Here is a 16,155-nt window from a genome sequence, read left to right as displayed (position 1 = left end):
CCAATTGGTCAATCAGCATATGCAAAGATACTCAATCTCATTAGTAATCAGGGAAATGCAAATTAATACCACAGTGAGCTATGATGATACCCCCACCAAATAGCTAAAAATTAGGTGGCTAATAGCAAGTGTTAGCAAATTTGGGTGGCCCCCCCAGATCTGTCATACACTGCTAGTGAGAGTATAAAATAGGTACAACGACTTTGGAAAACTGGTTAGCATTATCTCCCATAGTCTAAGATATGCTTACCTATGAGCCAGCAATTCCATTCCTAGATATATACTCTTGTGCACAGGCAGACATTTTTTAGACCGTTCTGTCTTATTCATGATAGCCTCAAACTGGAAACAACCCAGATATTAACCAATAGTAGAATAGATTAATGAATTATAGTATATCTCCAACAGTGAGCTATTAAACTTAAATGAAGAGAAACAGATTACAGATATATGTAATGAAATAGATACATAAAGTAGAACAAAAGAAGCCAGACGGAGAAGATTGCATACTGTGTGATTCCATTGCCTCAAATATTAAAAACTGGGCAAAACTGTAATGTTTAGAGATGCATACTTAGGTAATAAAGTCAAGGAAGTGATTTCTAGGAAAGTGAAGATGCTGATTGCTTTTAGTGGGAAGAGATGGCTTAGTGACTGTAAAGGGATGTGAGGGTCCTTTTGCGGGAGAGTGGGGGTGGTGTGCCGACAGCGTTTTCTTTCTTCACTGGGATGATCATTTCATAGATGTTCACTTTGTAAGAAATTCATTGAGCTGTACATTTTGGAGACATCTTTATGTGTGCCTATAAAATTTCACAGTAAAATATTTGAAAAGGCAATATCACTTTATCTTTTATCTACCTCATTGTAACTAAAAGCAGAATTTATCAAGTGGTCAGCCGGCAACAATGCTTTTCACTTAGAGATTTGACCAAGCCTGAATGCGGGTGGATCTGCAAAGATTCCAGTGTGATTTCTGGGTGCTTGTTACTGTATGCTGGAGGTCATCTCACTGAGTTTCATCTTCACTCCTCAGAGCCAATATGATTTTATTTATAATTAATATAGTACTTCACAGATAGTAGATACTCTTTTTAGTTGAAAGATAATTGAATTCCCATGTGAGAAAAGGAATCTATTTTGGAACTGTAATGTTTGTAGATTCTTGGTTTAAATCATGAAAATGATGTGAATTGGAGCTCACAAATAAGAAATTTCTACAGCTGCAGCTTTCTCTGTTCCTGTTGTTACTGTTAAAAAGAAGACACAGCAGAACCCAAATACTGTCATTTGTGCTAAGCCCCTGTCAACAAACACAGACTTAATATCTAATCCAACTGCAGTTTCAGACTGTCCCAGGAATGTTACTTTGAATCAGTCAGTCTGGAATTACCTGGGCAGTACTAGTGAGGTAATCTACCCGGTAGGTCCCATCCATTCCCTAGAGGAAGGTGAGGTTGCCTGAAAAAATCCATTATTTTAACTTTAATTTCCTCCCCCCTTCTGCCTATTAAACCTGTCTGTTTTGTAGGGCTTTTTGAAACGCCTTTCTTTTTGCTCAAAGAGATGCTGCCTGATTCATGAATAATTGAAAAAAGTCAATTTGGTCTTCAAATTTACTCTGTCAAATTTTATTTTTGTTTTTTGTTGTTTTTTTTTAGAGAGAGCGCACATGCATGAGAGAGTGGGAGGGTGGAGGGAGAGGAAGAGAGAATCCCAAGCAGGCTCCACGCTCAGTGCACAGCCCGACTCCGGGCTCTATTTTGCAACACTGAGATCACAACCTGAGCTGAAACCAAGACTGAGCCACAAGGCGCCCCTGAATTTTGTTTTTTTTAGCATCGCCCTCTTCCTGTATGGTCCTTAGTTGGCTGTTTGACTTTTCTCCTGCCTGTGTCTGGCCTGGTTCTACAGTTTGAACAAGTTTCTAGCACTTGACATTTTTCTTTGAGAAGCCGTTCTTTTTGTAATTTGATGCCGAAGAAAATTCGTTTTCACCATGCATCTTGTGATATTTTGATTTATAGTACAAAATACGTATTTGGTCTTCACTATTTCTGGTACAGAGGTTCTAAAACCCTTGGAATTTCCCAAGTGAGGAAAGCAATAAAGGGATCTTTTGTTATGGTAATGAGCTAATTTTTGGACTCCGCATAAGGGTGAGGAGCCTGGTTGCCAGGAGAACCAACCATCTGATTAGAGGGTTACAACTTTCAGTCCCTGCCTGCCAACTTCTGGGGAGGGGAGGCTGACGGGTGGAGGCTGGAGGGGAGAGGGGAGGTTGAACGGCCATTGGTTTAATCAGTCATGCCTATGTGGTAAATCCTCTTTAAAAGTCCAAAAGGACAAGGTTTGGAGAGCTTCCAGGTCAGTGAGCATGTAGAGATTTGGAGAGAGTGGTGCCCTTGGAGAGGGCATGAAAGTTCTGCACTCCTTCCCACTATCTTGTCTTTTGCATCTCTTCTATCTGGCTGTTCCTGAATTATATCCTTTTATAATAAATCAGTGATCTAGTAAGTAAAATGTTTCTCTGAGTTCTGAGAGTCACTCTAGTGAATTAATCTAACCTGAGAAGGAGATCTCAGGAGCCTCTGATTTATCTCTGGTTGGTCAAAAGTAACACTCTGGGCTTGTGACTAGCATCTGTTGGTAATGGGGGACATGGTCTTGTAGGACTGAACCTTTAACCTGTGGAATCTAGTGTTGTCTCTGGGTAGATGGTGTCAGAACTGAGTTGAATTGTAGGACAGCCAGCTGGTATCCTGAGTGTTGCTTGTTGGTGCAGGGAATAGTGTCCCCCTTTTGCCCTCCCCTCATTGAATTGGTGGCCAGAACAAAACACATCTTCATTTTCTTTTTCTTCAACATGGGTCAAACAAGAGGATTCTTTTCTGAAATTTGTCTCTTTTATCTATATCAGATATCAGAGGTCACACATTCTGCAGAGACATTATTTTCAGGAAATATTTCAAGGAGAAGAGAGCAGAGGCTAGTGTGAAACCTATGAAATCCGAAGTAATCCAATTTAAAAGAGATCAAACAGATAGAAAACCAAGGAGCATAACAGCTTTAGAAACAATAGAAAAACAGAAGATGAAGTAAGATTAAAAAATTAAAATTAATCCTTTTATTCTGAGATCCTGGAGAACCCCTCACTAGCAACAAAGTCATGTTGTATTTGAGCATTTTCCTAATTTTTTCTTTGATCTTTTCCTGCTAAAATGGTGTTTGGGGGGTAAAGAAACATTTGGAGTATCAGAAACTGAAGGCATGAACAGATTCATTGCTTTCTTTTTTTAAACCAAACTTTCTATGGGATTTCAATTATATGCCAGATACTGTGCAAAGTGAAGTACTTTACACACATTATCTCATCTAATCTGCACCTTGAACACATTAAGTAGAAGTGGTAGCTGGCTTCCAAGATGGCTCCCAGCGATCCTCCCTTCCTGTATTCACGTCCTTGTGTGGCTTCTTCCACACTGAATAGGTCTGATCGGTGGGACTGGTAGATTTTGCATGAATGTTGGTGGTGATTTGGGAGTCATAGCGGACATTGTAGCCTCTCTCATGGCCTGTTGACTGCTTGCTGGGAAAGTCGCCAGTCATCATGCTGCAAGGACACTCAGGCAGCCCTGTTGAGAGACCCATGAGGAGAGAACTGAGGTCTCCCACCCAGAGCCATGTGAGCCAGCCATCTTGGAAGTGGATTTTTCCAGCCTTAGTCAAACCCTCAGAGAGCTGCAACCCTCACTGCCATCTTTGACTACAACCTAAGAGACCCTAAGCCAGAATCAAATTCTTATTCAAATTCTTTCAAATTCTTAAATCACAGAAACTGTGAGAAGTAAGAAACTACTAAGTTTTGGGGCAATTTGTTACCTGGTAATAGGTAACTACTGTTATCTCCGTTATACAGATGAGAGAACTAAGGCTTGGGAAGATTGGGGAGAAAAGTTCTTTTTTTTTTTTTTTTTCAAAACTATGAAAAAGCATTTTTAGTCAGTCAACCTATATATTTAGTAAAATGTATTAGAGGCATGTGGGCTAGTGCACTGCACAGCAAGTATGAAATGTAGTGTTTCTGATGGAAGTTCTTTGAGATTTGTTTTCATCTTACATGTTGCTTGCTGGGTAGAAAAGATTTTAACTTGTTCTGAGATTTAACCTGGGAACACATATGCCTGTTTTTTATTTGGCTTTGCAACAAAGGAGAGACTTGGGAATGGAAGAAGAAGGTGGAATAAAAATGCGAGGAAATTAGTCTTTGAGACCTTCAGGATGAAGGGAAAGCAAGAAGAAATGGATAGAGATGAGGGATGGGGTAGAGTTCAGGTGATCATGATATAGTTATTTATGTGACATGTACATGTCCCCGCTGTGTCGGGGGATGTTCACTAATTTAATGATAGATGTCATGAAATTCTGCCTTACCAGACAGCAAACCCATTCTGTATTTGATCGCTTTTAGACTCAGCTCCCTTATGAGTTCCTAGAGGTGAACAAAATAAGTTTGTGCAGAAAATGAATTTTGTGCTTAAGAATATCTTTAAACTTTTTAAAAAAAGAATCCAGTGCTGCAAATCAATAAGGCAGATCTTTAATGCAAACCCCATCCTGCCCACTCTCCCTCCTAAGACTTAGCCTAGAATACATTTTCTTGTCTTTTCTCTGAAAGAAGATATTGTGACTTAACCTAGACTCTGTTCCATAGAAACACAGAAGGAACCCAAAGTTAACATTTAAATTAACACAAAACAAAAGAGAGAAACAGTTCTTCTGAGAACTATTTCAGTATTGTGAAAAAGTCTCCTTTAATGAATGCAATTTAATATTAAAATAAATTCAAATATTAAGTGAGCCTTCTTTTCCTTTGCATTCACACATAATCCCTACAGTTAAGCTTACATCCTGAAGGTAGAGACAGGCTTATAGGCAAATAATTGCAATAGAATGTATTACCTTCAAGAATAGAGGCATATGCAAAGGACAGAATGATTGACACTCTTTGTATTAGGGAAAACCTTATTTCTGGGGACCCTTGAGATGGTTTTTTTGGGATGAATGAAAGTTTGATGGGCAGATGGGGATAGGGAAGTGAGAAGAAAGGATGAGCTTATATAAAATGGATAGAGGAATGAAATAGCAGGTACATTTGGGGACTGTGGAAAGTCATTTGCAGGGATTAATTAATGAATTTAACACACTTATTAAATAAGCATATGTATCTCATACTGTAGCGGGCAGTGAGAATACAGTGACGGTAAAGACCAAGTTTCTGTCCTCAAGGAACTTGCAGTCTATGGGCAGCGGGAGATGAATAAATAACCATGACAGGGGTGAGCGTGAGATCATAAAGAAAGGGCTGCCTTGGAGGGTCAGAGAAGGCTTTCTGAAAGAGGTGGCATCTGAGCCCACAAAGACAAGTGGGAGTTGGTGGTGGGGTTGGGAGTTTGGAAGGAAAGGGGTTCTGGGTGAAATGTACGAGTCTGGAAGTGTGTGAACATTTGAATGATTGTGAACTGCAAATTGAACATAATGTGCAAGAAGAGTGAGTTCCTGGTACATATGTCACGCTAAGGAGCTTACAGAATATTCTGGACTAAAGGATTTTAGGTAGGGAAATGACATGACCCTGTTTTCCCTTTAGAAAGATCACTGTGGCATCAGTGCAGAGAGCGGATGGGGAATAGGGGTGTTGTGAGGATGTGAAGCTGGAGTCAGGGAGGTCAGTTAAGAGGCTGTTCTGGTCAAGACATGAGGGTTACATTAACAAAGGAGGACCACAGGGATGAAAAGGAGGAGTTGGCTTTGTGAGCTATCCAGGGGGTCGAGGCAGAAGAATGTCACGACTAAGCGTGTGGACTCCGGAGCCGGAGCGACTGGCTCTCCTCCCAGCTCTCGCCTTTACTGGTATGGGAACTGGGGCAGCTTCCTTACCTTCTCTGTGCTTCTGGGTTTTTTAATCTGTGATTTGGGGAGAATAATAGTACCTACATCTAGTGCATAATGCTTGGAACACTGTCTGGTTCATAGTAAGTGTTCAGTGAGCATTTACTTATTATAGGACTGATTGGAGGAGAGGCCAGTCATAGATGACACCTGAACTTGGGGAGTGGGCCGTTGTGTGAATGGTGATTCCATCACAGAGGAATGAATGCAGGAGAGCAGCTCTGGGGGGCATGCTGGGCTTGAGGTGGCTGTGGACACCCAGGTGGAGACAGCTTGTGTGCAGTGGGGTCAATGGAATGGAGCCCAGAGGGACCTGGGGAGGCATAAATCCTTTAGAATTGCAGGAGGGCATGGAATAGTCCTGGGACACTGCCAAGGAGACAGCTGACAAGGAGAACAGGATGGCAGGTGAACAGGAGCCAGCGGAAGCCAGCAACTCTGAATTTGTTGTGACATGGTCTGCGCTCTTGTGCGGTTTTCTCCAGCCATCTTCACCCACTGTGGGTGGGAGAGAAGCGCAGCTGGACTGCCCCAGGGTTGGGGTTTTACTGGCTGAGACAGCAAGACCGGGAATCAGGATGTTGACAGCACGGCTCAGAGACTGGACGGAGGTTAGCTGAGAGATGAAGGCTGCAGAGGCGAGACTGATGAGGCGCGAAGGGGCGAGGGCGCAGGAGGAGTTGGAGTGTGATTCTGGGACCACTGCCTTGGGAAAGTGATCATGGAAACCACATCCATGTGCACGCAGGCTGCACAGGGCACTAGAGGGTGGAAAGAGGGATAATGGCTACTTAACTAAAATAGAATTCTAGGAGCTTCTGAAGTTCATTTTAACAAATAAAAATTTATTCTTGGTGGAAACGAAAGATTTGGTGATATGGCTAGCTGGCACAGTAAATATCCTAATAAAAGTATTGTTATCCAGACATCTTCAGTTAAAAAGTTATTTGGTTAAAAAAAAAATTCTTTGGTTCATGGCTCCTTTTACCATATTTTTGACCTGAGGGTGGTCATTAAAAGCAGGGTGTTAATGGAATACATGAGTCAAGGCATTCCAGGGACATTAATGCATTTGGCCTATTTGCATGGATTCAGTTTTGTGTTAGATATTGGAACACCAGACTAGGTGATTGTCATTTTTAATAACACTCCTGAATATTGACTCTCTCTAATTTACTGGTCGATTGTTCATTAGAAATTCGCAGGCGTCCGTTAAATGCGAGACAGTACGCATTATAGTCTCTATCTCAAGGAGTCTATGGGCTGTTAAGGTCAGAATACGCACACACATAACTGTAAAGTAGAAAGTTTTAGATGTCATAAAAGAGAGGAAAAAGTAAGATGCTGGAAGGTCAGAGATGTTGAACAGTCACTTCCAGCTGGTAAGATCAGAAAGAAATTGCTTCGATAAGGAACTGACATTTGAATCAGGAAGGGATCTGTGCAGAGGTAAAGAAAGGACATTGCGGTTGGAAGGAACAGTGTGAACAGATTTTTAGGGAAAAATATCTTAACCCTCGTAGTTAAGGAGCCCCAAAACCACGATCCAAGTACGGCAGGCTGGAATTGTAGTAAGGTATCTAGTGACCAAAACAGGAAAAAAACAAAACAGGAAAATAGTTGAGATTTTTTAAGTACTTAAGAAATCATTTATATAAAGAAATAAGTTTTAATAAAAAATACCCCAGTCATCAGATTTTAAGATAACTGCTTTGTATTTTAGTTTGATAAAGAGGAAGTCATTGTATTTCTAATCTGTTGACATAGAATGGTCAACTTATGTCACAGCCATAGCTTATGAATACATCTTTTTTTTAAAAAGATCTTATTTATTTATTTGACAGATAGAGATCACAAGCATGCAGAGAGGGGGAAGCAGGCTCCCTGCTGAGCAGAGAGCCCGATGCGGGGCTCGAACCCAGGACTCTGGGATCATGACTGGAGCCGAAGGCGGAGGCTTTAACCCATTGAGCCACCCAGGCGCCCTACATCTTTTTTTTTTTTTTAACATCTTAATTTTATTTTATTGTTTTCAGTGTTCCAAGATTCATTCTTTATGCACCACACCCAGTGCTCCATGCAGTACGTGTCCTCCTTAATACCCACCACCAGCCTCGGCTAATCCCCACCCCCATCCTCTCCAAAACCCTCAGTTTGTTTCTTAGAGTCCAGTCTCTCATGGTTCGTCTCCCTCTCTAATTTTCCCCAACATACTTTTCCTTTCCTTCTCCTAACGTCCTCCGTATTTTCCTTATGCTCCACAAGTAAGTGAAGCCATAAGATAATTGACTCTCTCTGCTTGGCTTATTTCATTCAGCATAATCTCTTCCAGTTTTGTCTGTGTTGATACAGAAGTTGATTATTCATCCTTTCTGATGGCTGCGTAATATTCCATTGTATATATGGACCATATTTTCTTTATCCATTCATCTCTTGAAGGGCATCTCAGCTCTTCTCATAGGTTGGCAATTTTATTTACTTATTTGAGACAGAGAGAGAGCGCACGCATGAGCAAGGGGAGGACAGAGGGAGAGGGAAAAGCAGACTCCCCACTAAACAGGGAGCCTGATGAGGGGCTGGATCCCAGGACCTTGAGATCATGACCTGAGCCGAAGGCAGGCACTTAACCAACTGAGCCACCCAGGTGCCCCATGGGTACATCTTTACACAATTGGGGTACATCCACCAGCAAAAGATATTTATTCATCAAAGGATATACATAGTCTCTGAGCAGTTTTTAAAGATGGCCAAAATGAAGTTACACATTTATATGCCACCTGAAGCATGTGAATGTCCACCTTTATAACATCCTTATCTACAATGAGTTTTGCCTTTTTCAATTTTTCTTGAAAAACTTTAAAAATAAATTTTCCTTTGAAATAACTGTAGATTCACAGGAAGTTGCAAAGAAAGTACAGAGAGGTCTTATGTACCCTTGACTTCCTATTCCCCCCACAGCTACATCTTATAGCACTATAGCATAATATAAAAATAAGAAAATTGTCATTGGCACAACATATATGTATGATTCTATGTGCATTTATTTATATAACTTCCTCTACAACCAAGATACAGAAAATTCCTTTGTTATATTCAGTAATAGCACTGGAAATTGAACTCATACCTTATAAGAAGTGAAAAACTTACTATAAGCAAATTTTCTCTTATTTACCCCACCTCTATAAGCCTTAAGATTTTGCCTGTCATCTTATTTCTTCTCGATGTCTCTATTTTATCACTACGAACATCCCCTCTCCACCATCCCTAACCCCTCGTGACCACTACTTTGTTCTTCATCTCTGTAATTTTGTTACTTGAGACTACTACATAAATGGAATCACAGAGTATGCAACCTTTTGGGATTATTATGTTTTTTCAATTCCTTTTGTCCCTGAGATCCATTCAAGTTGTATTATCAATAGTCTGTTCCTTTTTATTGCTGAATAGTATTCTGTGGTACCAGGTACCATATCTGGCTCACCATTCCCCTGCCGAGGGACATTTAGGTAGTGAAAGCTGCCATTGAATAAGCATGCACAGGATTTTGTATGTATTGGTATTTTTAATTATGAAAATTTTAAAAACATGCCCAAAGTGGAGAGAATGGTATAATCTTCAGTGGTTGTCAGTATTGTCCCTTTCTTATTTCTTCTCTCCTCCTCCCTCACACACCCACACACCTATACCTGCATTCATATTCCCCACATGCATCTTTTCCTGAAGTATTATCAAGTAAATGTCAGCTATAATTTCTCTGTACCTGTAGATGCTACATATCTCTAACAGATAAGAACATTCTTTTGAAATTTCATACCCACAGTACCATTATCCTACCAAAGAACCAATAATTATTTTATATCATCTCTATTCATTTATTTGAATCCTGATCTAAACGAGGCACACCCTTGCATTTGGTCGGTTTAGAGCTCTTTTAGTTTATATTATAAACTGCCCACAACTCTCTGATGCTTTTTATTCCTTGAATAAAGTAGGCCATATTCCTATAACATTTCTCATATTCTTGATTTGGCTTAATTGTCTTCCTCCAGAATATGCTTGCTCCTCCATTCTCTGTGTGTCCTGTAGCCTGGCTGGTAGGTCTAGAGGTGTAATTAGGTTTTTGTTAATAGTTCCACATGGCTGGGGCTCTGTAGAGCATCATGTGGAGGCAACATGGTATGTCTGCTTTTCGTGCATTTAATGTTAGGATTGGTTTAGAGGGCTCCAGTGGTGTGCGCTCGATTGAGTCATTACAGAGTTCTTCAACAGCATCTTTCCTAATGGTTTTAGCATTGAATGATCTTTTGTTTCATTAGGGCCTGCATAATGGTCATTATTTTTCTGTTGCTTCTTCTGAGTTTATTAGCTGGAATTCTTCTATGAAGGACTGTTTTCCTTCCTTAATGATTTGGTTAACTTGCAATGCAATTTGTACCAAAAAAAAGTGCATGATAAATGACTGATTCTTTCCTTTTATTTTTTCCAAAATAATCAGTTTGGTGCCGTTGCAACTTCCAAAGGTGACCAGTGATTTTTTTAGTATCACTTGAACTTAAATTTTTGAGAGTCTTATCCATTGCAGACTTTAAAAAAATATTCAAATTGTCCTATTTTTGGTGAATGGGAACTCTTTTAGAGTTCTCCAGTGGCCTTTGATAATGTCCTTGTTTTATAGTAAAATAGAATACTCCAAGTTCATCTTATACATTTCATGCCTCAGACCTCAAATTACCAATTTCTCCAAGGAACTGTGGTTCCTTTTAGTGGGAAATGGCATTTAGAGGCCATGATATGTCCTTGACTGTTATTGCTTACTGAGCCTTCATTGTTTCTGGGCCGTTTCAGTAGACAGGTTATTTAAAAGGAGAAAATTATCATGAGCTCATACTTGTTTTCAATTTAAGTGTAAGATTATAGGGTTTCTTAATATAAGAACTTCTTTGATTTTATTTTTTTCTTAAGCTGAATTGTTTGGTTCCTCACAATATTCCTTTAACTACTTCTTTTGAAAATATTATTACTGGGGCACCTAGCTGGCTTAGTCAGTAGAATATGAAAACTCTCGATCTTGGGTTTGTGAGTTCAAGCCCCATGTTGGGCATAGAGCAAAAAAATGTATATTGTCACTAATATTATGACTAAGGAAGACTATGATTTAATGAAGACAGTCAAAATACTGTATTTTAAGGTCAGTTGGAGTAATTGTTTTCTCTTTGTGCTTATGACACCAGCTTGATATACAGCAAGGTTCATTTCTTTCAGTTGGTTTTCAGTTTTTAAGAATTGATTTTTTTAGGGGCACCTGGGTAGCTCAGTCCATTGAGCTACTGACTCTTGGTTTCAGCCCAGGTCAGTCTCAGGGCTGTGAGATCAAGTCCCACCCTGGGCTCTGCACTCAATGTGGAGTCTGCTTGGGATTTTTTCTTTCTCCCTGCCCCTTCTTCTTGTGCATGCTCCATCTCTCTCAAATAAATCTTTAAAAAAAAAATGAGTTGATTTTTTAAGTGTTTTAACATGTTATATGCAAACTGAATTATGGAACACTACATCAGAGATATATTATATGGTGACTAACATAACATAATAAAAAAGAAAGAAAGAAAGAAAGAAAGAAAGAAAGAAATGCTTCCAGAATTCTCCAGTGAAACAAACAAAAAATAATAAAATATATTTTTAATAACCTTGTTGAGATAAAACTCTTATACCATAAAATTAACCCCTAAGGTGTATATACAACTCAGCAGTTTTTAGTGTATTTACAAATATGTGCAATCATCACCACGGTTCACTTTAGAACATTGTCATCTTAGTAAGATAACCCATACCTTTTAGCCATGAACCTCTGCCCCATCCTTTCATTTTTTCCAGCCCTAAGCAACCACTAATTTATTCCTTCTCACTAGAGAGCTCCCCATTCTGGACGCTTCATGTGCGTGGACTCATACAACACGTGGTCTTTTGTGACTGGCTTCTTTTACTGAGCATCCTATTTTTGAGGTTCTTCCGTGTCTCTGTGACCCAAGAGGGTATTTCAGGCTCAACCCCTGGGTTCTGGGATTTTCACAGAGACATCTTGTCTGTGGGTAGTTTTTATTTGGTCTTTTTGCGGGAGACTGAAGTTGGCTCTCACCCATTCCAACATGCTGCTGACATCACTTCCCATATTACCTTGTGTTGTACAATTAGACGCATCACCGTTGATTCATTGTCTTTCTCTGTTTAGTATGGCTACTTTGCTTTTTCTAATTTCTTTTGGTATTTAGGAAGGTTTATGTTGAGTAGTTTTTGGTATATAAACTCTTTAAAATGGCTGCATTAGTAATTTATTGCTGTATAATAAATTACCCTAAAATTAGTAGCTTAAAATGGTGAATATTAGTTCTCTCATAGTTTCTATGGGTCAGGAACCTAGGTGTGGCTTATTAGTTGGGTGCTTCCTCTTCAGTGTCTGTTATGCATCTGCAGGCAAGCTGTTGGCTGGGCCTCTAGTCATCTAAAGGCTCAAATGGGGCTGGCAAGTCTGCCTTCAGGCTCATTGACAGGGTTGTTGGCAGGTCTCAGGAGACCCACTTCCAAGATCACTCATGTTATTGTTAGCAGTCATGGTCCCTCCCTCACCACGTGGGTCTCTCTCTCTAAGCTTTCTGAGTGTCCTCACAGTGTGGCAGCTAATGATCTGAGAGGGTGCCAGACAGTACCCAAGATGGATCCAAGTCTCTTTAAAAGCAATCTCGGGGGCACCTGGGTGGCTCAGTGGTTGAGCCTCTGCCTTCAGCTCAGGTGGTGATCTCAGGGTCCTGGGATCAAGTCCCGCATTGGGTGCTCTGCTCGGCGGGGAGCCTGTTTCCCTCTCTCTCTCTCTCTCTGCCTCTCCGCCTATTTGTGGTCTCTGTCAAATAAATAAAATCTTAAAAAAAAATAAAAGCAATCTCAGAAGTGACATTCATCAATTTGCTGTATTTTGTTTGTTAGAATACCTAAGGACAGCCCACAGTCAAGGGCAGGGCATTAGCAAATACATGCGTGCTTGGAAACAGGTGTCATTGACTGCCATCTAATGGGCTTTCTACCCTAATTCCCATAATCTCCTTTATTCTACCTGGGTAAATAGTTTGACTCCTACCTAATAGTGTTAATGATCTTGTTTTACTTTTCTATTTTTTTACTCTTCTTTTAAAATTGCATTCTTTCAAGTTTTTCAGAAAATATGCTTAAACTCTATATTCTCCTCATGTCTTCAACTTCATTATTAAAATTAACTCTATAATTAAATACATGAAATGTTCATTGTAAGTCCTTTTGTTGAGGTTCCCCAATCATCTATTGGTTGGCTGAAGCCCATCGTCTAGTACATTCCTCAGGAAGGGAACTTGTTCACAATTTTCCCTGAGCTTTTACATGTTCAAAACTCCCTTTCTGTAGCTTTGGTATTTGAGGGAGACCTTGGCTGTATATAAAATTCTTGGCTCATACTTTTTAAAGTTTTGGAAAATATTGTCCCTCATTTTCCCAGTTCTTAGGTTCCTTTTTCAAGGTCCATTGACATCTAATTCTCTTGCCCCTCTAAGTTATTTTACCTTTTTTGCCTGGAAGCTATGAGAAGTTTAAAAATTTCTCTAAAAGTCTAATAGTTGTGCTAAGATATAACTTAGAGTTGACCATCTGCATCTGTCTTCATAGACACCTACCAGTCCCTTTTCATTATGTTTTCTTTATGGGGGGGGGACTTTTTATTGGATGATAGTTTTAAATATTAGTTCCACTCTAGAACTTTATTTTTCTTCTTCATGGGTTCTGGTTATAATGTACTGGATCTTCTTTTTGACTGTCTGCTATTTCAATTATTTGTTCTTTTATTTTTTTTTACCTTTTAAAACATTTTATATTCATTTCCTGGGGTGTTTTACTGCTTTACTTTACTGCATTTTCATTCAGATCTATTTTTCTTTATGTACCTCTTTCCTCACTGTTTTGGTCTGGTAATAACTTATTGTCTTGTGAGCTTTTTAATGACTTTTATGGTTTCTTACTTGACATTGTATCCAAGCATTTTTAGTTTTTGTTTGTGTTTTTTGGGCAGAGTTGGATAAACTAGCCAGCTATTACTGAAAACAGAAATCCCCACTTGTCACAAATGGGCCTCCATGGTTGCAACTGTTCTACTAAAAGGCATAAGGAAGGTTATATAGAGGGGAGATGCCCTATCTCTTTGATTTCTAGATACAGAGTGGCTGTTTAATGACTTATTTATGACCATAAATGTCCAAAAATTTTCCAGAAACTTCCTCTTCTTTATCTCATACTGCCTTTTTAGTCTCTGCTCAGCTTGAAGGCCTGAAGCCTTATGTTTTTTTCTGTTTGGAGGCCATCATGAGAGAGAATTGTTAAATAAATATAAAGTAGCAAACAATGAAGTGTATTTATTGGGCAGTGTTTGTTTATCTGGGAGGACAAAAGTACCGAATGTAGGAACTACATGTATGTCTGGGTCTTCCTTGAGCTCAGTCCAGAATCACTTGGTTTGTCTAAAGGGCTTCCTAGACTTTGGGCTAAGGTTAAACCTGGACTAATTACATGGAATAGACTGCTCTAGTTAAGGCATTTGTTACAGGCATTTGATGTATTTTTGAAGATTAGTCTTTTCTAAACATTTTGTATTTGAAAAATCTTAAAAAAAAATTGTGACCTGTATTCAGGAATTAACTGTATTTGTTCTAAAACCCTTTTTTTTTTTTTTCCACTTCTAGGTGAATGAAGGAAATAACTAAAAATGACCAGTAGAAGACTCGAGGAGTCTATGGGGGCTGTTCAGATGGGGTTAGTCAGAATGCTGAAAGGATTCCAAAGCAAGGTTCTGCCACCCTTGAGTCCAAGGGTCGTTACAAAAGAAGAAGCAAATCCAATGGTAATGTACCCGAGACTTTCAAGTGTGAAAGACTTAATGCAGTCTCCTCAGGAGGGTGACAGCTGCTACTTGGCATTCTCAGAACTCAGGGAATTACTGACTTACAATATCGATGTAGGTAACATGGCAGCTTGCTGCGGAGCAGAGGCTCCTCTTAAAAGCCCAAGAAGTTTTTGAAATTACATGCCTCAAAGTAGAGACTTGAATTGCTTAAGCTAATCAGTTGAAGTAAGACTATGCAATGAAATTATGGTGGTTTTCTAAATGTTAGGTTGAACCCTATGAGACTGCTTTGTGTGTAGTTCAAAAACAACGAGGTATCAGAATTTCATAAGGTTTGACCTCAACAGTGTAATACCTATTGACTGACAAGAGTTATTTCTGTTTGCATATTTGTAGAACAGAGAGTATCAAAATGATGACTATATGGTATCAAGGAAAAATACACTTTTTCTCTGTCCTTCAAAATAAAACATACTTCTATTTTTAATAGGTTATAGTTATGTGATGAGAATGGAATTATAAACTACATGCTATAGAAAATATCAGTAACAATTTACAGGGTTCAAGATAGTATTCATCAAATTTTAAAAGCCAGACTCAAGTTATGTTCCGAGGAAAAAAAATAAAACCTATCATCACTCTCTTTTGTGGTGGTCATCATTTCAAATTTAAACTCCTGACTTTTTGCTTTTAAGACTTTATTATTTTTATTTAAACTGTGACACAGCTGATACCTCTTAACATTTCAGTATTCAAATCTGGGTTCCAATCAAGAAGAACCTAAAAAAAACCAAGTAAGAAGCAGCATTAGAAATATGCTTTCATTTATATGGATTCAATCACAGAAATTAATTTTGTAGGGATTTTGAAGAGCATTGATTTTAACCCAAGGTGAAACGAATCAGCTAAATTATATACCTCTGGCTGTTTTAAAAGTCTTGGTGCATACTTAAGCATTATGTTGCTGTGAATGATCATCCTCCCCTTGCATATAAAGCAAACCCTGGAACATTCCAGAACAACAATAAGTAAATAATTGTGTTTGGTCCTGGGTAAATAAGTCTTGTTGGGTTATTTAAATGCCTTTATTTAAATGATAGGTTACATTTTTTTTTTTCTCATAACATGAGAAAGTGTTAAAGCATTTGTGTTCCTGTTTTGGTGTGAGTAGAAGTGGCTGCTGGATCTGATCATGGGTTTAGGGCTCTTTTTTTTTTTTTTTTTAAAGATTTTATTTATTTATTTGACAGAGAGAGATCACAAGTAGGCAGAGAGGCAGGCAGAGAGAGAGGAAG

At 39.1% G+C, this 16,155-nt stretch overlaps 1 protein-coding gene across 6 annotated transcripts in view; it reads left to right on the top strand.

The window, feature by feature from the left end:
• The window catches only part of HYDIN (HYDIN axonemal central pair apparatus protein), a 381,505-nt gene that overhangs the window by 75,787 nt on the left and 289,563 nt on the right, over nucleotides 1–16,155 (top strand). For all 6 annotated transcript variants that reach the window (XM_082712191.1, XM_082712193.1, XM_082712188.1 and 3 more), the window contains one exon: nucleotides 14,700–14,857. In XM_082712191.1, the coding sequence (XP_082568317.1) occupies nucleotides 14,723–14,857 (135 nt within the window). In that variant the 5' untranslated portion in view covers nucleotides 14,700–14,722. The remainder of the gene's footprint in view (nucleotides 1–14,699; nucleotides 14,858–16,155) is intronic.

The sequence above is a fragment of the Mustela nivalis genome (assembly GCF_964662115.1).
Source record: "Mustela nivalis genome assembly, chromosome: 18".
NCBI classification, from domain to species: domain Eukaryota; kingdom Metazoa; phylum Chordata; class Mammalia; order Carnivora; family Mustelidae; genus Mustela; species Mustela nivalis.
Note: the sequence above shows the minus strand (reverse complement) of the source record. Positions and strands in the feature narration are given on the sequence as shown.